At 34.2% G+C, this 22,074-nt stretch overlaps 1 protein-coding gene across 4 annotated transcripts in view; it reads right to left on the bottom strand.

The window, feature by feature from the left end:
- DAAM1 (dishevelled associated activator of morphogenesis 1) overlaps positions 1-22,074 on the bottom strand; it is a 203,974-nt gene that overhangs the window by 4,829 nt on the left and 177,071 nt on the right. For all 4 annotated transcript variants that reach the window (XM_074290244.1, XM_074290248.1, XM_074290245.1 and 1 more), the window contains 6 exons: positions 21,904-22,010; positions 19,812-19,900; positions 18,586-18,754; positions 9,447-9,554; positions 7,446-7,506; positions 1,955-2,086 (listed from right to left, as the gene is read on the bottom strand). In XM_074290244.1, the coding sequence (XP_074146345.1) occupies positions 1,955-2,086; positions 7,446-7,506; positions 9,447-9,554; positions 18,586-18,754; positions 19,812-19,900; positions 21,904-22,010 (666 nt within the window). The remainder of the gene's footprint in view (positions 1-1,954; positions 2,087-7,445; positions 7,507-9,446; positions 9,555-18,585; positions 18,755-19,811; positions 19,901-21,903; positions 22,011-22,074) is intronic.

The following is a 22,074-nucleotide window of genomic DNA, read 5'->3' as shown; positions in this document are numbered from 1 at the left end:
ATAGGCATACTAATCAAACATTTGCTGATGATAAAACGTAGTTTTGTAACCCTCATATTCAGTTACAAGACCCCATTTGGGGTGGAGAACCAAAATTTAAGAAGCTAGACTCTAGTTTACCAGCCCCAATATTATCTTCTTCCTTTACTAACATTCTACTCTAATTCTGCATCTCAATCCTAAAAGACTACATAAAGCTAAAAAAAAAGCTTAAGAATAAGCCCAGTGATAGATGGAATGCCATACAACTAATATGATTTAATTTAATTTAATAATAGGTGATTATTATCACATATGCTTTCTCATTTTTCTCCAGGTTGTATTCCAGACTTCCTTTATCATTCCCCAGGTCTTCAGTGTTGAAATCCACATGGAATCCTCTGCCCCTATGGACTCTTTTTCTGATTGCATTACTCATCCTAGAACCTAAAGAGTTCTTTAAAGAAGATGCTCAAGCAAGATAAAGTTCATTCCTATCCAAACTGCATTCTGCATTTAAGACTTCATCCCAATCTGGCCACCTCAATACCCCCACCCCTGCTTAGGTACCTTTACCTCCCTTCCTCAATTTCCTTTTATGTGTGGTCTTCCCCTATTAGAATGTATATTCCTTCTCTTTCTTTTTAAAGATATTTTTATTTCTATATTAGTGCTCAGCAAATTGTAAACTTTAACAAATGCTAAATGGGACAAAGGATTTAAAAGTAAAGGACAGGGTAGTGTTGAATGAATTAACTATAAATAAGGTCAAGGCTGGGACAGGTGAGAAGTGGAATCAGCAGGCATAATGGTTTAAGAATATTAAGGAATGGAGATCTTGGAAGTACTAGTGAAGTTAGAAGAATGAGGTAAAACTGAGATAGTCTTAGTTGGGAGGGGTCATTAGGTTGCCTCCAGAGATTCATTCACTTAAATTGCTCTGAAGGAAAAAGTTTTATAGAAATCTAATATACAAATGAAAATTAATCAGGATCAGAGATTATTAATCTTCTTCAAAGTAATGAATGTTTTGCGAACTACAAAATGAAATGCTATGTGAGCAATCTTGGAGTTAAATAGACCAAAGTTCAAATTCTACTTCAAACATTTACTAATTATGTGATCTTGGACAGGTCACTTTGCCTCAGTATCCTCATATGTAAATTGGGGATAATAATAGCACCTAACTCTTAGGGGTTGTTGTAAGAGTCAAATGGGAAAATATTTATAAAGCACTTTGCAAATCTGAAGTGATATTTTTAAACACACACGCACACACACACACACAAATACACGCACACCTATGTGTACATACCTCTGGATTACAAACTAGCTATTAGTATTTTTAATACTACTGAAATACATCAGATTCATAGAGCCCAGGTTAAAAATGCCTGCTCTAAAGTGACTAAGGGAAAAATGAACATAGCAGTAAAGTTGTTCTAAGTTGTTTAGAACTTTCAGTCTACAGAATTAAAAGTCAGTGAAACTCTTTCCTTTAATTACTGACTTCAGGCCTAAAAATGAAACTAATCTAAGTTGTATAAGTTTGTTGTTGTTTATCCTTTGTTCTTGAAGATAATCATGACATCAGGAAGGAGAAGTCATGACTTATAAGTGAATTGGATTTTAGTCAGGGAGGATTCATCAAGTCACCACCAGCTTCCTTCTACTTCAGAGCCATCTGGGTCCAGTGGCAAGAAATAATTAGGACAACTAGAGATAGCTAGGGATTCAATGTGAGGCCGTGGCCTTTTTAAGCTAAGACCTTTCCTAGGTTTCAGTCTGTGTGAGGCAATGCCCATCCAGTGATTGATTAAGCCTATATGAGTATTTTGAGTAAGGGAATTTGAATTGTTAATTTCCACTTTCCTTCCTACTTCCTAGCACTTGGATCATATTCTTGTCCCTACTGAAATATTTTTCAAGCCTGCAGATACCCCCCCATCTCTCAACAGAAAAGGGTGAGACTTACCAGTTCTTTAGCTTCAGTTAGAAGGTCTTCCACATCAGAAAAGCTGAAGCTCGCTACTGCAATAAACTGGCTAACAACAGAGACGAACTTGTCTCCAGGTTGAGACAGTTGAGACTTCTGGTATTCCAATTCCTTAAACACACAATTTTGTTCTCAATGTTACTCTTCAAAGTCACAGATAACATTTTTCTTCTGTAGTAAGCACCAAATTTAAGCAAATCTATGTTCATTTATTCACTTATATCCTCTTCTCCTCCCCTCTCATATACATAGATACTTTGATCTTCTGCTATTAATGCAGACACATTGGTATTGCTATGTCTTCCCATGATTAAAACTTTTCAATGGTTTCTTGCTACCTAGAAGACAAAATACATACTGCTTGGTCTGGCATTTAAAGCTTTCCACAATCTGGCTCCAAACTATTTTCTGACTTTTATTTTGTACTATTTCTTTTTAATGTATTCTCTATGTTCCACTCACCTAAGACTATTGTTTCTTAAGGCTTCTAACATTTAAATTCATTATTTATTTTGGACATTCTCTTCTTTTTTAATGTTGTTTTCCAAATTCTCTCCCTTCTTTCTCCCCCACCCACCGAGAAGGCAAGCAATGAAATAAATTATACAGGAGAAATCATGCAAAACTTATTTCCATATTAATTATATTTTTTTAAAAAAGCAAGTAAGAAAAGTGAAAAAATTATACTTCAATTTGTACTCAAATTTCATTAATTCTATCTCAGAGGTGGATAGCATTTTTTTCACAATGAGACCTTTCTAATTGTACTGATCAGAGGACCCAAATCTTTTACAGTTGATCATTACTACTGTGTACAATGATCTTCTGGTTCTCCCTTCACTTATCAGTTCATAAAGATGTTGCCATTTTTTTTTGGAAACCATCCTTCTCTTCATTTCCCATGGTACAAAAGTTCTCCATCAACATCATATGCTACAACTTGTTCAGCCATTTCCCAATTAAGGAGCATCCCCATATGATTTCTTTCATTGGAGGCTTGGAAAAGAACTCACTGTGTAATCTGTCTTCCATGCCTAGATTTCTACCTTTGGAGTTTTCCTTTTGTTTCAGAACTCAATTCTATTGCCACTCCTCTATAAAACCTTTTCCTAAGTCTCATAGTTCAAAGTGATTTTTTTCATCCCCCAATATCCATAAAGCATTTGGATTTGTCCTCTTGAGGACAGGGGCAATGTTATCTTTATATACAAAAGTATTCACACATATACATATGTGTGTGTGTATAGGTTGTTGTTGAATCATGTCTGACTCTTCATGACCCTATGGAATATATAACACTAGAGACTTCTGTCCTCCACTATCTATATTTATATATCTCCATTGTTCTTTGCAGAGTGGCTTGCACACAGTAATAAATACATAATAATAAAAATACATATTTACTAAATTAAATATTCAAATGCAGCTACTTATCAATATCTAAAATACTTAGCAACAAGTAAATAAATAAATAAACCTACTTTGAGAAGTGGACAAGAATTTGGATGTTAAATGAATGAGGAATTGAAGAAAAGATGTTAAGTGATTTGGCTTTCAAGGCCTTTATGACTATAAGACTGTCAAAATTATGCTCTCACACTTGGATTTTATTCATTCTTCCCCCTGCTCCTTTTCTTCTTCAGTCAAATCAGTAGCTTCAAAAGTTATACAAATTAATAGGATTATATCAAAAACCTGACAATTTAACAGTTAAACTTCTGGTGATCAGTTGTTTATTCCCAGGAATTCTATATTGTTGTTTTTCAGTCATAGGACTCTCTGTGCCATTTGGGGTTTTCTTGGCAAAGATATTGAAATGGTTTGCCATTTCCTTCTCCAGTTCATTTCATAGATGAGGAAACTGAAGCAAATAAGATTAGATGATTTGCCCAGGGTCACAGATCTAGTAAGTGAAGTCACATTTCAACTCAATTCTTCCTGACTCAAGGGCTAGTACTCTCTCCATTGTGCCCTCTAACTGCCCTCTAGGAATGCTAGGTATCACTTGCTCTCTTTTTCTATAGCTATCTGGTTTTGCTGTTCTTGCAGTTTTTAATATATACATTCATCTTTTCAAACAGTCAACTCTCAATTATTCATGTTAAGAAGTATTTTTGTTTTGTTTTATGTATTTTTTGTCCAGATCTATGGCTTCATTGATGAAGAAACTCCTACTAATGCAAATTAGCAATTGCTTTGGACTTTGCAGTTTGGGAGTTGTTTAAGTAGGTAGGTAACCTACCCAGGGTCACAAAATCAGTAAGTATCAGGGTAAAGACTTGAACCCTAGGTATCTGAGGTAGAGGACCTCTTAAAACAAGCTTTCCCTGGAGCTAAGGATTAAAGGGATAGGATGAATGATGGAAATTAGTAGATAATCCTAATTCTAGTTATTTATTTCAGCTCAACCTGCCAAACATTTTAGCCATGCAGATAAAGAAAAGTCAAGAACAAATGATTTGAGTTTTACCAATCTTTAAGTTCTGCATACCCTTGCTGGGGATACTAATATACAATGTAAAGACCTAAACCAGACAGTTGAAGGGAAAAGAAAAAAAGAATTCAGTGGCTAAATATGGGAGAGTTAGTTTCATAAGAAGTCTATTCTTTAAGGGGATAAGGATATTTCCAAAGAAAATGGCATTGTATATTAATATCAACTGAGAGTTAGGATGGTACAGTGAAAGAGAGCTGAAGAAAGATCTGAGTTCATATCCTGCCTCTGACTTATACTGGCTCTGTGACCTTAAATAAGGCACTTAAATTCAGTGCTCTAAGCAACCATCTGAGACTAAAAAGAAAAAAGTACAAAACAGTATTTCCTCATTCAAGAGTTTCTAATTCCAGAAAATCACAGATCCAGTCCCTATCCCTATGCTATCCAAGCACAATTCACTGGATGATGGGAATCTGGATAAGGTGAAGAGGCCTTTTGCTTTATCTTAAATACCATATTATAGTTATTGGCAAGCTGGCACAAGTACTATAGAGCATGATATATGGAAAAAAATACCCTTATGAGGAGTTGGAAGACCTGAGTTCAGTCCTAATTCTTTCATTAACTTGCTATGTGTCCTTGGATGAATTATTTTATTTCTTTTTTATTAAGTTTCCTGATCTGTAACATTATAAGGTTGACTATGATATCCTTTAGAACCTCACCAATACCCTCCCCAAAAGGCCAAAATGTTTGTTTGTTTGTTTGTTTGTTTTCCTGCAAATTGTTGTCTTCACAATAAGCCTACTAGGCATATAGTTACAGTTAAATTCCCATTTTGTTAATGGTCCTGTCTGCAGCTAGTAATCTTCTTGTGTGGGATTAGATGCTTCCTGACACTGAGTTTGGGACTCCACACTTTATACTGTCCTGCTTTGAGATAGGGAGTAGGGGAGTCCCAGAAAAAGAAATGGTTCTAATTAGTGATTCCATCATTAAAGCTTGAATAAGGAGGTTATTTCATCTAAATTTCCTTTCATCTCCTTTATAAGCCACATTGAATCAGCAGTTCAGATGCAAAAGACAGAACGTACTGTCCTTATACAGACCTTTGGGTTTAGTTCCTTCAATACTATTCCCATGAGAGCCTTTTACTAAACAGAGATGAAATTGCAACAAAATAGGGCCATAAAGCAGACTGACCCTTCTACACAATGACCTAAAAAAATTGCAAGCATGCCTTATGTGCTCATCTCATGATGCCTGTGGCTACTGGGGCCAAAAGAAAAATATTTCACTAAATTAGGTCATCATTTTTTTTTTGTTACTTAATTGAACAAAAAAATAAAAATAAAAATAATTTGGGGATTATGTATATAATCTCTCCTTTCTCCTTTCAACACATTCCCCTAATGTTATAAGAAAATAAACAAAAGGTTAGGCATTAGGCATTTTATTTATAATTAGATATTAAGGATAAGAACTAGTGCTGTGATTTAACTGGGGTGAAGAGCTCCCCAACAGGAACTTCCTTTGCTAATGTAGGTCAGCATTTTCCTGCATCCTATAGAGTATTACACAGAGAACTGCCAAATTTAATAAGTTATCCGAGGTCACAATACCAATATGTGTAAGAAATGGGTTTTGGATCCAGGTCTTTGTGCTCCACTGTGCTACAAATTGTCTTTCTTAAATAAGTGTCTTCAAAAAGCTGGGTAGCTAGATGGTACAGTTCATAGAATCGAGAAAGAGCTATCAATCTGTCAATCATTTCCGTGTCCGGGCCGGGTGAAGTTTCCCGTGTTGGTCTGGAGTCAGAAAACTTGAGTTCAAATCTAGTGCACTAGTTATGTACCCCTGGACAAGTCATTTAACTCTGCCTCAATTTCCTCATCTGTAAAATGAACTTAAGAACCAGAGTGGTATCTTTGCCAAGAAAAATCCAAATGGGGTCATGGAGAATCAGGTCTAACTGAAACAACTGGAAAGTCACTTTAAGAAATTAAATTACTTTAAATAGCAGAGCTTTGTCATTTCCAAAGATCTTTATCCTAAAGTGATTTCTTCAGTCTTGTAGCAATTATAGTATTATATTTAAACCTTTCTTCTTTAAGCAATTTGAGTTTAACATTTATTAAGTACTCATGTACAGTTTTAATCCAAGGGGGAGATACAAAGTTTAGATCAACATGATCCCTGCCCTAATATGGCTTAGAATCCAAGTGAGGGATCTAACACTTACATACAGAATTATACAAAAAAATGATATATAAGTTCATGAGATTGTCTAGCTGAATGAGACATAAATCATTTCAAAACTTTACTCCATGTCTGGCTCAATTGTTTGATTTTTTTTTTTTTTTTTGAGGAGGGGAGTACATATATGGTATAAACAATTTTAAATAAAAATACTTTTGAAAATTTGTTTACTATCCATTCCTGCCAAGTGATAGACTCAAAGTGCAAATTTTAAAAAGCGTGTGTGTGTGTGAGAGAGAGAAAGAGAGAGAATATTATATATCCACAATCATTCTACCTCTCCTCCCCCCACATCTGAATGTGGAAAACAAAGAAATTTATTTTGCTTGAATGGGTGTATTTGTTATGAATTTTGTTTTTCTTTCCTTTTCAATTAAGGGTGAAGGAGGTAAGAAGGAAAGAAGAAAGATTTATATTAATTTTTTAAATGTCCTATTTTTTAAAAGTTCAAGAAGGAAGTACAAGTTAAGTATTTATGTGAAATTGAGGAGGTATGATTATTAATAAATAGAATGGAGCTCCAGGAGGGAGAGAAAAGGAGAAAACTTTTTAAGAGGATATGGCACTTAGGTTTTAAATAATAGGAATTGAACATAAATTCAATTAGAACTCAAATTAGACACATTCTAGATTACTTCCCACAATTTCACTGCTTTGGAAAAAGCATGCTCTACCCCACTCTCCAACCCCTTAGTGATTATCTCATTGCTAGATAAAAATGACTAGAACCCAAAATAATGAAAATGGCTTAGGAATCTAACCAAGGATACTCACGGCCTCCACAGCTTTCAAACCACTCCTCAGGGTATTTATTTCTTTGTCCAGTTCAGTCATGCTGTTGTAAATAGCAACACTTCAGTGAGAAATCCACTCAAACAAGTAACATTCACTATTTATACTTAATTGACCAGTTTATTTTCTACTCCTAATTTTCTTCTGTTTCAAGATTTCTCTCAGGAAAACTACTGGCAGTAAAATAAAGTCTAAAGTAACTCAATTCCTGCTTCTTCTTAAACCCTTTTTTATTTTATTTTATTTTTTAACAACCTCTGGGAACATATGTAGATTAAAAAATCATGTATTACATACAATCCTGTCAATATTACATCTAAAATGGAGGCAAACCACTACATACACAAAAATGACTACACTTTGCTATATTTGGTTCCCTTCAACACAACTAAGTAAACTTAGTTTGAACTTAGGTTGAACCAAAGTCATATTTGCATTCTATGCCCCTAAAAACTTGAATAGCACTAAAATTCGAGAATTATAAGTGCTGCAGCTTTAAATTCCAACCAAAAGGAATTCTACTGAGCAAATTTTCATAAATTTTATATTCAAATCACTTTTTTCTTTTTTGGATCTTTCCCCAATTGTCTATGAGCCTTTTACTAATAAGTGGAGTTTTTAGTATATACTACACACATTGATTTCATTTAGATTTTTTTTTCACATCACTATTCCAGCCTTTGGCCTTTTACATTTCAAAATATTACTTAACAGGCCAGTCCTGAAGCCAAGATCTGGGTTCAAGTCCTACCTCTGACATACACAGGTTGCACAACCTGGGACAAATCATACAACTTCTCAATGTTCATCCAGGCAATTCTAACACTATAAGTTATAGACTAGAAATTATAGGACTGCTCTGGTAGACTGAGTTTCCAGTATTAATGATAGCAAAAATCCAGCCCATGACCCTAAACATTACATAATCAAGCAAGAAAATTACTTTTGCTCATTATGTCAAACTTGCAACTGGATTGTAACGAGATAACACACACAGTAACAATTCAACACAGAAATAACCAAAATCCCAAAGCAGTAAATGTAAAGGTTTAAAGGAAGAGAATGAGGAAAAGTCAATTCTGTAAAATTTCTTAAACTCTTTGCTATAAAAGTTGTTTTTCTTTGGTGTGTATATGCTTTCATCTCTCTTTTCAGTTTTATTATTTTTATCATTCAAGTTTTGTTTTGGGTTGGAAAAAGGCATGGAAAGTTAAAAAAAAAAATCTTAAACATTGGTCCTATATTAGCTTAACCACTCTTACTCCTTTGCAGGAGGATGCATAGGCCTACCTGCTTTATTTTTCAATAATGTTTTCTCTCCCTGTAATCCTAAGTCATAACCTCTCAGAACCTCTATGCCTCCTCTGTAAAAATGAGGAAGTTCATAATCTCTCATTTCTAAATCTATAATCATGAACCAAAACCCATTTGTTCTCTATATATTACTTTAAACAAAACCACTGACTTTTTAAATGTCTTTATCCTTTTGCAGTATTTACTTAATACAAATTGGAATGTTTAAATCTCCTTGAAATTGTTTTTCTATGAGTTTATAGTAAATTTTTAAAAAATGGAGAGGTTAATCACTTGACAGCTCATGAGTCACTATATAATAATGCTTAAGAAAATTGCAAATAAAGCTATGAAATATTTTTAAAGAATTAGTTTCCTAGATCTTATGAGGCACATTCTTGAACTCCTTTCCATATATAGTAGGCTTAGTGACCACATGGTGCTAAAGTGAGTAGCTCATGCTACACCTGCATGGGTGACAGAAATAAAAGACTAACCACTACAAAGTCTATTTTAGCAGAGAGGGTACAGTTCACTGTTTACATAATAGCCTCAGGAAAGCAAATGGGTGGAACCCTAATAGGCAAAGTTAATGCTATTAAAGAATCAAAGTTTTGTGCAACACAAAGTGATGTGCAGAACTAGAGGAAAACAGTCAGATCATTCCCACTAAATGAGTTCAGCACTTACTTCACTTTTGCTGCTTGTGGAATATCACGCAATTCCTCATTCAGATGGAGTACCTTGGGATATTTCTTTTCCACAATGGTTATGAGATAGTGCAATAAGGTAATGTTCCTAGAATTAGAGCAGGGAAAAGTATTAGGAATGATCAACATTTACCTATTATTTATATAACTTAATTGTTTTTAATAAAGATACTGGATATACACACAAACATATATATACAAATACAAATATGAAAACACCTTTTTAAGATGTCAAAAAACAGTGTAGTTTAAGGCTATAAGAAGCTTTATGATACCTCTCTTTCAAAAACTCCACAATTTCTAAAGGGACTGGACTAAAGTTTACTTTTACAATGTAGGTATCAAAAAAAAGTTTGCTAGGAAAACTAATACATTGCAATGGCAGGAAAAGTAGGTTAAATATTCCCCTTTACGATAGTGAATAAAAATAGCAATCTAGTGTTTGACAAACCCAAAGATCCTAACTTTTGGGATAAGAATTCATTATTTGACAAAAAACTGCTGGGAAAACTGGAAATTAGTATGGCAGAAATTAGATATGGACCCACACTTAACACCATATACCAAGATAAGATCAAAATGGGTCCATGATTTAGGCATAAAGAATGAGATCATAAATAAATTAGAGAAACATAGGATAGTTTACCACTCAGACTTGTGGAGGAGGAAGGAATTTGTGACCAAAGGAGAACTGAAGATCATTATTGATCACAAAATAGAAAATTTTGATTACATCAAATTAAAAAGGTTTTGCACAAACAAAACTAATGCAAACAAGATTAGAAGGGACGTAACAAATTGGGAAAACATTTTTACAGTTAAAGGTTCTGATAAAGGCCTCATCTCCAAAATATACAGAGAATTGACTTTAATTTATAAGAAATCAAGCCATTCTCCAATTGATAAAAGGTCAAATGATATGAACAGACAACTCTCAGAGGATGAAATTGAAACTATTTCCACTCATATGAAAGAGTGTTCCAAATCACTATTGATCAGAGAAATGCAAATTAAGACAACTCTGAGATAGCACTACACACCTGTCAGATTGGCTAAGATGATAGGAACAAATAATGATGAATGTTGGAGGGGCTGTGGGAAAACTTGGACACTGATGCATTGTTGGTGGAGTTGTGAAAGAATCCAACCATTCTGGAGAGCAATCTGGAATTATGCCCCAAAAGTTATCAAAATGTACATATATGGCCTTTGATCCAGCAGTGCCGCTACTGGGCTTATATCCCAAGGAAATACTAAAGAAGGGAAAGGGACCCGTATGTGCCAAAATGTTTGTGGCAGCTCTTTTTGTAGTGGCTAGAAACTGGAAACTGAATGGATGCCCATCAATTGGAGAATGGTTGGGTAAATTGTGGTATATGAATGTTATGGAATATTATTGTTCTGTAAGAAATGACCAGCAGGATGAATACAGAGAGGCTTGGAGAGACTTACATCAACTGATGCTGAGTGAAATGAGCTGAACTAGGAGATCATTATACACTTCAACAACAATACTATATGAGGATATATTCTGATGGAAGTGGACATCTTCAACATAGAGAAGAGCTAATCCAGTTCCAATTGATCAATGATGGACAGAATCAGCTACACCCAGAGAAGGAACACTGGGAAATGAGTGTAAACCGTTAGCATTTTTTTGTTTTTCTCCCCAGGTTATTTTTTCCTTCCGAATCCAATTCTTCCTTTGCAACAACAACAACAACAAAATTCGGTTCTGCACATATATATTGTACCTAGGATATACTATAAGATATTTAATATGTAGGGGAATGCCTGCCATCTAGGGGAGGGGGTGGAGGGAAGGAGGGGAAAATTCGGAACAGAAGGAAGTACAAGGGATAATGTTGTAAAAAATTACCTATGCATATGTACTGTCAAAAAATGTTATAATTATAAAATTAATTTTAAAAAAAAATTAAAAAGTTAAAAAAAATTCCCCTTTATGAACAAACTATATTTAAGGCTCCAATAACCCAATTGCCTACAATTGATATTCTATCTATAAATCATTCTTGTCAAAATTTGTCCTCTACTTTTAAGATTCTTTCATTAAATGCCATTATTGGATAAAACTCACTTTCTTGTTTGAGCAAAGTTGATGAGAAAGACAAAAGGTCCTAAAGTGAGTCCTAAGTATGTATTGGAAACTAAAATAATCTTATCACAGTTCAAATAATCCTAGGACCACCCTTTTAAAAAAAGCTCCAAGACATAGCTATTAGATATGTAAGCACTTTTCAATCTGAAGTCTTAAACATTAGCAGAGGAGATAGAGCACTGATGAAGGGAGAAGGGATTTGGATTTGATTGCCTCTAGAGTATCCTTCCCCTCTAAATCTATGATTCTATTAAGTTTATGTATATTAAAAAGGTGAGAATTTGATACTGTAGGCCAGGTACATATAAAAGCTTTTCATACTGGATCACATAATCAGAAATTAATGTATAGACTGCATGAATTTAATCATATAATTAAATTGTACTTCAATTATAATTCATATGTGCCTAAGGATGACACTTAGCAATATTCAGTCATACAGTGGTAGAGTGGGCAGATGTTTAGACTCTAGTGACCTACTAACTTATATGTGCTAGCAATTAAGTTAGCATGTTGTGTCTAAAAATCTTAGGTGAACTGCACCCCAAGAGTACGTAGGCATATCTGGTCCACAATTTGCAGGTTAAATGCTTAGGTGCTGAGCAGTATTGTGCTAGCTCAGAGTTTGTATATGAGCTCCAAAATTTTATTTATTTGTGTGTGTGTGTGTGTGTGTGTGTGTGTGTGTGTGTGTGTGTGTATTTGTTGAGGCAATTGGGGTTAAGTGACTTGCTCAGGGTCACATACCTAGGAGATGCTAAGTGTCTGAGACCAAATTTGAACTCAGGTCCTTCTAACTTCATGGCTGGTGCTTTAATCATTGCGCCACCTAGCTGCCCCCAAAATAATATTTTTAAATGGATATTTCTTTTAAACAATAATGATTCTTTTTGACCCAGAAACATCTGAATTATATAGTTGTCAAGTAATGTTTGTTTAGTACAACATATATATGAGTAAATAGAAAAGACCTGGCTTTAAAATTCTGTCTCTGACATTTATTAGCTAGATGATCATGGGAAAATCTAAATATCTGTAAGTCTTGGTTTCTTTTTTTATAACATGGGGATATTATTCACAACATAACTATCTCACAGTGTTTTGAAGTCCAAATGAGATATAAAATTCCTTATCAATTTTCGAGTATAAAAATGTTTTTTGAAGTGCCTGTTATTATTATTATTATTATTATTATTATTATTATATCTTTGACTGCCTCTTTCTTCAATTAGAATTAGTTCAGATGGAAAGTATTCTGCTTTTTCACAGCCTCATTTCTAATATATATAGAGAGATTTGACTCAAATTTATAAGAATACAAGTCATTCTCCAATTGATAAATGGTCAAAGGATATGAACAATTTTCAGATGAAGAAATTAAAACCATTTCTAGTCATATGAAAAAAAATGCTTTACATCACTATTGATTAGAGAAATGCAAATTAAGACAACTCTCATGCACCACTTCACACAGTCTGATTGGCTAAGATGACAGGAAAAGATATTGATAAATGTTGGAGGGGGTGATGTGGGAAAACTGAGACACTGATACATTGTTGGTGAAGTTGTGAAATTATCCAACCATTCTGGATAACAATTTGGCACTATGCTCACAGGGCTATAAAACTGTGCATACAGCAGTCTCACTGCTAACTCCACACTACTTACTACAAAGAGATGATTAAAAAAAAAAAAGGACACATGTGCAAAAATGTGTGTAGCAGCTCTTTTTTTATAGTGGCAAGGAACTGGAAGTTGAGTGGAAGTCCATTAGCTGGGAAATGGCTGCATAAGTTATAGTGTATGTAGGTAATGGGATATTATTGTTCTATAAGAAATGATGAGTAGACTGATTTCAGAAAAGGAATTTTCTTAGGAAGACATATGAACTGTGAGCAATGTTCAGGAGAACATTGTACACAGTAACAAGATTATGTGGTGACCAATTGGGATGTTCTTGGCTCTTTGAGATGGAAAATACCAATTACATCTAGAGAGTGAACTTTGGGTCCTGAATGTGAATTGAATGTGAATTAGTATTTTCATCTTTTTTTTTTTTCCTTTCCCATGTTTTTTCCCCTTTTTGTCTGATTTTTCTTGCATAAAATGACAACTATAGAAATATGTTTAAAAGAATATCACATATCTAACCTATATCAGACTGTTTGCTGCCTTGGGGAGGAGAGGAGGTAAGTGAAGGAGGAAGAAAAATTTGGAACACAAAGTTTTATTTAAAAAAATGAATGTTGAAAACTATCTTTACATGTATTTGGAAAGATAAAATTTTATTGAGCGGAAAAAAAGTGTTCTGCTTTTTTTCTAGGAGCCAGAGTCTGATTATGTGCTGATTGCCTGCTTATATAATTCTGATTGTCCTTTCTTTCTCCTTGCCATTTTTTGGGGGGGAGAAAGGGAGATTATCCCAATAACCAGAGAGCGAACCCAATCAGCATATAATTATGTATGAAGCAATTGGCACCTAGCAAAACACTTAGAATTTAATTTGAATATTTTTATTTCAAAGTCCAAACATACTTGCTATCATGAGGAATGGAGCAAGTCATTAAATATTTTAATCAGATTTTTTGGTGGTGGAAAGGATGTATGTCTATAAATCTTGATTATATAAACTGTGGCCTATTTATTCATATTCCATTTCTGTCCAAATATAAGCTCATCCATCTAAACACAGATTCTTGAAGACTGGACAGAAGAAAAGTGAATATTGAACAGCCACAAAGATACAAAAAACCAAATAAGGCTACACTTTAGTTAAACTGCTAGTAACTCCATTCTTTTCAAAACTTCATTTAGGTGACTGTACCAAGTTACTAACCTAGCATTTATAAAGAATCTTATAATTCAAACTTCAGGAGGCCACAAAAAGAGCAAAATAGTAAAATTTGTTAAAATATGTAATATTTTAGACACATACTACTTAAATACTGCCATAATCTCACTCTAACATCTTACAGTACCACATTCATTTCTATGTGCACATTGTACTTTAAATTATAATCACTAGTGCATATGTATTAATTTTTCCCATCAGGCTGCTGACTCGTTGAGGAGAGGATCTAATTTTCCTTTGTACTTTACCTTCCCTCCTTCCCCAATTTCCATTTCTACTCCATACATCCTGGTTTCCTGCCTTATAAGTAGAAAGTACTTACTACATATTTATAGGATGAATGAATTGACCTAAGAAAAGGCAGCCTGTAATGAAAGCTGCTGTATAAGAGTGGATTATTAGGAGCCTAGCTTGGCTTCTAGTTTAAATTCTACCTACTAGTGACAAGACTTTAAAGGACTACTTGTAACTTAGGAGTGAGAGACTTCCAAACTTTTATTAGACTAATCAGCTACAGCTGAACATATTGTACCGAGACCACAATATCAGGATGTGATAAGTGCTCTTTTAAGGATAAACAACAACAATAACAGCAGCTAGAGTTGCTTCATATGATTACAATATATGGAGAAGACTACACTAAAACAATTTGAAGGAGGGACCGTGTTTTTCAAAATTGTTTAATTTAATAAGCACTTGGGTAGCTATTAGATTATAGAAATGGTACAGTGGCTAAAGTGTTGGGTCTGGAATCAGGAAGAATTATCTTCCTGTGTTCAAATCTGGAGTCATACATTTAATAACTCTGTAATCCTGGAAAAATCACTGTACCATATTTGCCTCAGTTTCCCCATCTGTAAAATGAGTTGGAAAAGGAAATGGCAAGCCACTCCAGTTTTTTGTCAAGAAAATTCCACACAGGGTCAAAAAGAGTCAGACACATCTGAAAAATAACTGAACAACAAAAACAACAAAATTCCACTAAGAACTTGTTTAATATGTTGCAAGATACTGCAGTAGGATCTAGGAATGTAAAGGTAAAACAAAGTCCAATCCCTGTTCATATTTTCAACTACAAAATTCTATTGAGGAAGCAGAGGAGATATATGAACTTATATATAAACACAATAATTTGAAGAGAAAGAAAAGCACTAAAAACTAGGGGCATTGGGAAAATCTTTCTGCTCAAGGTGAGTGGAAGCAAACTAAGGCTTATAATAAGAGGTAAAGGTGATAAGATAGCATTTTCAAGCATTCCCTTGTTCAAAGGTTGGAAGGTAGGAAATTGCAGGATAACAGAGAAGGCCATCTATTTCAACTCCTTCATTTTTCAGATAAGGAAACTGAAACCTAGAAATGTGACTAGCTTGTCTAAGAACACAGAGGGTTAAATAGCAGAGGAGATTAGAATTGAGTTCTTCAGATTCCAAACCCAGTGCTCTTTCCATGGTACCAAATAAAAAAATGAAGTGTTCTATAATACTACACTAGAAATATAGCATGTAGAGTATAAATATCTTAGCAATAACTATTTACCAGGTTCATTAGCAATAGGGACTTTTTTGTTGTTTTAATTCAGTCAGATTCAACTCTTCATGTCCTCATTTGGAGTTTCCTTGGCAAAGATTCTGGTGTGATTTGCCACTTTTTTCTCCAGCTCATTTTACAGATGAGGAAATGGAGAGAAATATGGTTAAATGATTTGCTTAGGGTCACAATTATTAAATGTCTGAGGCCAGATTTGAACTCAAATCTTTCTGATTCCAAACCCATTATTTCATCTACTGAACCATCCAGCAATAAATATTTATTAAACTTATAACTTCTAGTAAGAGATTTATCTACTACATGTAGTAAAGGATCAAGTAAATCTACATGTGAATTTTTGTAGCTTTAACACCCATGTTTCAAGAATCTAAAATCTTATCATATAAATACACCCTCTAACAGGATAAGTCACAAATTACCCATACCATCTCATCTCATTTGATTTTTGTTCAAATTTTCTCTGGTAAATCCTCCAGGGCAGGGTTGGGAGTGGGGTGGAGGGAAGAAGGCAGTCCGCCCTATGTCCTAGATACCTTCCTCCAGATTTTTTCATATTATATTGGCACATGAATTTGTCATTTGTCCCTTGCTCAGAAAATTTTACATCCCCATAATAATGAAGAACTCTGTTTTGGATTCTCCAAAACCTGCCCTGAGAATAGAACCTCTTTATTTTCGGTGAATGAAATAGATAATAGAGGACAAAAATTACCCAGAGAAAATTTTAAAAAGAAAAGTCTCTCAGCTTTCTCAGGCATCACAAGTATATCAGGGACCAACTCAAAGCCTTCTGCCTATATGAAATTATGCTGTCTTCCTGTGAGAGGAGAGCTCATTCAAATAACTTTTCCACATATCAATAATTAGAAAACAATCACTTGTCTTGCAATCTCTAGCATGAAGAATACTCCAAATATCACAATTTAGCAGTATCCCAGTTTTACATTCAATACTAGAGTAAACTTCTCAAGATACTAAAATCAAACTTCCCCCATCAGATGATACAAGAATTAAACAGGTAATTATATTAGACTTTCAACTCCAAATGGGAAATATTAGGGACTTCATGTGACAGGAGAAAATGGTCAACTTTATTTTTAAAGAATGTCTATCTTATAACAACATATGTTTGGTTTTCAATGAACAATAATTAGTGGCTCCTTTTTTATGAATAGATGTAAGCAACAGGATTCCATCAAACGTGTGTTAAAAGACTAATCAAATGTCCCAGCTCTATTATCATTACTTACATCTATTATACCACAGAGAGACTCGTTAATTAATATCAATGAGATTGCCAAATAGTCTGATAAGAATAGTTTGTTCATAAGGGAGAAAGATAAATGAGTGTGCTTCATTGAAGTTTGTGCACTCAGGCAATATTTCTAAACCAAAATTTATAGATTTTCAAATAGCTGCTCAAAACCATTTAAATAAGAATTGTGGCAGAGACAGATAACAAAACTGAAGACATGTTCCCAATCCTAAAGCAGCTAACAAATGAAGGTGAAATTCCATAACATGCACATTAAAAGGAAAAAAAAGGCAACTTCTACACAATAATGAATTTAACTAATATAGTATAGGCATTGTTCATAAGGGTTGAAAGGGTGCCAAGAGGATGGTCAAGAGAAAAAGAAGCTTTCCTGAGTTTTGAGCCAAGATCTAAAATCTGAGAAGGCATAATGAAAGATATTCCAGATTGGGGAAAACTCAGAGAGGAATAGACAAGTTCTGTCTCTGTGATAGTGAAGGAAGTCAGTAAGCAAACAGATTTTTGAAGTAATGGTCAATGTGTGGTTGAGACAGGAGGAAAGTGCATGATTTGGTGTTGAGCCTGAAATATCAGGTAGAATTTAGTTTGGAGATTTTAGACAAAGAGAGTGCCTAAAGATCCTTAAGAGCAAAAAAGTAAAATGATGAAAATAGTAATCCAAGAAGAGAATATTCAACACAATAAGGAAGACAGGAGAACTAAGAGCCAGAAGGCAAGTATTCTATTGCAATAACCCATAGCTAATGTCAAGAGAACTTGTATCAACATGGTAACTACAAACAGGGTGTAAGTTTGATAGGCTGAAGAAGCAATATGATTAACTTGGTGGTAAATGGGGTATAAAAAGTGAGGGAGATATAAAGTAAAGGAAAAAAATCAAGAACTTTGCTCCTAGAAAGAATGACAAAAATGGTAGTGCCTTTGAAGAGCACATGTGAAATTACCAAAGGTAAAGGGGACACACTGAGGTGGTAAGCTCAGTTTCTGTCATTTGGTGTTTAAAAATTTTTTATGTAGAAACATGATTAGTGACATGGACAAACATAAGATGAGAGGAATGAGTGCTATAGATCAAGATTTGGGAGTCACCTGCATAAAAGTGGAAATTAAAACCATACATGAATAGGTGTCTTCAGGTCTACATTTAGAAAAAGTAGTAAGCTCTGGTAAGTAGCAATAAGGATTAAAGGGCAAAGAGAAGAGCCATATAGAAGAGAAAAATGTCAGTGATAAATGGAAAACTGGAAGAACACAGACTCTTGGAGGACATGAGTGACAAAAGAATGTAAGAAGTAAAACTTCAAATCAAATCAAAAGGTACTTACTTGTCGATGCTAGATTTTGTATCAGCGATCTTATTGAGGCTGGAGAGCTTGAATCCATATGCGTTGCCTCTCTGACCTTTATTCATGTAATTTCCAAAAGCCAGGACTACTTCTAACAATTGCCGTAAAGCAGTGCTTTTTAGCACCTCTTCTGACCCAATTCGAATTGCTTAAAAACAAAATACAAACTATGAAGTTTCAGTGCTTTCTATACTTCATACACATGAATAACAACAAAAGGATTTTTTTTTAAATTTGGACTATTATACTATTAGTACAATCTAAATGGTGAAATAGAGTGCTAGATGTGGAAACAGGAAGACATTTTTCTCAACTCAAATCTGGCCTCAGACATTTGAGCAAGCAACAAACTTGTTTGTTTCTGTTTCATCATTTGTAAAATGAATTGGAGAAGGAAATGATGAACTATTCCAGGCTAATGACTATTTTTGGAAATTTAAAAGCCAAAAGCAAAATGTGAAGAGAAGGAGAGAAAGGGGATGACTGAGATCACCTACCAGTATTATTAACACTATTGTCAACACTAGAAATGCTACAAGATTTGATCTTGATTTTCTATCTAAATGCTAATTAATAAATGTCAGAATATCACTTACAGAGATAAAATCTTCTATTTTCAAACTTATTAATAAATATTTTCCTATCCTTCTGAACCAGATACCATTATCCCTATCCCAATGATGAAATTTGCAGGTTTGTCTCACATGATATTGTTAGTGAGTGTTAAGTCTGAGATTCTCCAGAGGATTCTCAATTTCAAGCTTCCCTTTCACAGTTACTTGATAGGCAGGTGTTTTATAAATATTTCTGATATTTCAAAATTGTACATAGATTTTCTTTTCTCAATAGCATCACTAACATAAACGTACCGTAGTGCAGAAAAAATTAGGAAAGGACTTTGACATGATGTAGCTCATTACATAGTTTTGCAAATTATGTGCTTATCCTTTTTCTCTCAAACTTTCAACAATGGTAAACACAGGAAGAGAATATAACACTGTTGGTCCATGAGGTGAATGTTAGTCTTGTCTCTTAGCACCATCATAAAAGGGATTTACTGTTCTTGCACACAAGTTTACACATGGCAGAAAGAGTCACCAGGGTTTCTATTGCTTTCATTGTAAAAAGTGATGCAAAATACCTGACTCTGCTAGAAAATTGACAAATAACCATTGTTAGTCTTTAAGCCAGACCCGTTCATTTACCTTCAACTTTGGGTTTAACTTCAGCCACACGCTCTGCAAACTTCTTTTTGAAGTATAAAGATTGTAACCTTTGCTGATAATGGTTTATTCTGTAAAAGCAAACATAGGCTAATTAACATTTATTTGATACCAATGCCTATATGAGGAAAAGAAGAAAGCAGGGAGGGGTTGCTACCAGACATTCATAATGGTTCTCAGGGACTGTGACAGAAGGTAATCTGCCATGCAAACTTGGCTTTGAGTGGATGTTTTCCACACTTTGACCTGGGTTGGGGAAAATGGTGTGCAAAACCCTCTGACTCAAAACAATCAAAGGTAGTAAATGATCTTTAGATGAATATTTGTTAGCCACTGTCAAACAAAGTTGCCATCACACACACAGAATTTAGAAAGTCTTGGACATTTATGCACAGAGAGAACAAAAAAAAATACATTTTTGTAGTAAGATGGAAAATTTAATAACTTGTAAATGTAATATACTATTTAATGCTACACATAGTTAGCCCTTGGCAAAACTGATCAGTATCTTCAGTATACCCTCATTACACCTGGGTCTTTGCTCTTAGAACCACATGACCGCAGTGTGCTCTCCAAATACAAAGGTCTTCTCTTTCTCCTCATTTCCACTATAAACAATTAGCAGAAAAAATCAATCTGTATTTAGGAGATGTGTTGGAAATTCCCCCCAGATAACAGTTTATATTTTATCAATGAGAAAAATTTTGTGGTTTATAATAGTGAACCTAATGGTGTATATTTCAGGCCTAGGAGGAGGATAAAATATTCCAAATCACAATATGCAGTTGACCAATGCGTTTTTCTAATTATTCTTTTGGCTGGACCTTTTTATATGTCTCTATAGCAAAATAGGATTGTAAATTTTCCTTGTTCCCCTCAACAGTCTACATCCAAAGAGGATATATAGTACAAAGAGCTCTACTCTTAGGCTTTATGAGAAGAGCTTGTTTTTAATCTAATCCAAATATTTAGAAACTTCCTTTGGGTAGTTCTGGACTGACTTATTTTGATGCAAACTATTTTTCTCAGATTGGAGCAGTTTCTTGAGCATCCATGGACTATAATAAACAACATGGACCCAAGTCAGTGACCTACCTCCTGCTTGGTCTGGGAAAAAACCTGCAGAGCATCAATATTGATAAATGTGACCCCACATATGTGAGAAGGGTAGAGAGGGAAACAGTATTGAAAAAGGAAAATAATAATGGCATGGGAGAAAATTAGTACTGACTTGGGGCAAACTTTTGAGATTTATCTCTATAATAGACAAAAGAATATATTTTAAGAACATAAAACCTCAATGAAGAGGGCAATCTATATTACATGTCAGCTATATTATTGTTTTAGATGCATGTTTGCATACAGATAAATGCATATGCATAAATATATGTGTCTGAATATGTGTGGGAATATATGCATGTAGGTTATGTATGTGTATATAGTTATGTGAGTTTATGTGTGTACCTGTGAATGGGTGTGATGTATATGTGTGTGTGTTTTATATATATATCTGTGCTTAACTATAGCTTGCTAGGGAGAGGTGGGGGGATGAAAAGGGAAAAAAGAATAAAATAAAAGTGTTCAGCAGAGAACAAAAGCATAGCCTACAAAGAAGCAAAGAAAAGATGGCCACTCATGAAAATGATCTATTTTATATATGCTTTCTTGAAAGGGAAATTTATTGTTATATATTTTGTATCCTTCCTGATATTCTGCTAAACACATGACAATATTTTGTTTTGTTTTCCTTTTCTGTCTTTTTTCTATTCTGTTTTTTCTTACTTTGTTTTTAGTTCAATAAATTTTTTTTTAAAAAGAATACAAAACCAATACCAAACAATTCTGAATGAGGAAGAGTTTAGAATACTGTGGATTTCAAATGGAAATTTTCCACTTACCTAGTCAGGCTGGTTCTATAACATAAATAGTTTTACTCTAATTTGAACTCATAGAATGATCTAGTCTAGCTACACAAATATATCACTGAACTCAAAGCAATTATTTCTGAGTGACAACATCACACTTAGGAAGATTAAGTGACAACTGAACTAATTGTAAGTGTGCTTCAACATACCGGCTCATTTCAAAAAAGAATCTATCAGCTTTTGCCATCCGATCCAACTCATGCTTGTGCTCCTCCAACAGGTCAATATCACTTTTTTCAGGAACAAATTTCAGGAGCTAAAAGAAATACATCAAAAGACATGTTTATGAAATTCTTCTCCCCCATCAGTCTGCATTTTTC

The sequence above is a fragment of the Sminthopsis crassicaudata genome, chromosome 2 (assembly GCF_048593235.1).
Source record: "Sminthopsis crassicaudata isolate SCR6 chromosome 2, ASM4859323v1, whole genome shotgun sequence".
NCBI lineage: Eukaryota > Metazoa > Chordata > Mammalia > Dasyuromorphia > Dasyuridae > Sminthopsis > Sminthopsis crassicaudata.
This window is presented reverse-complemented; position numbering and strand designations above follow the sequence as displayed.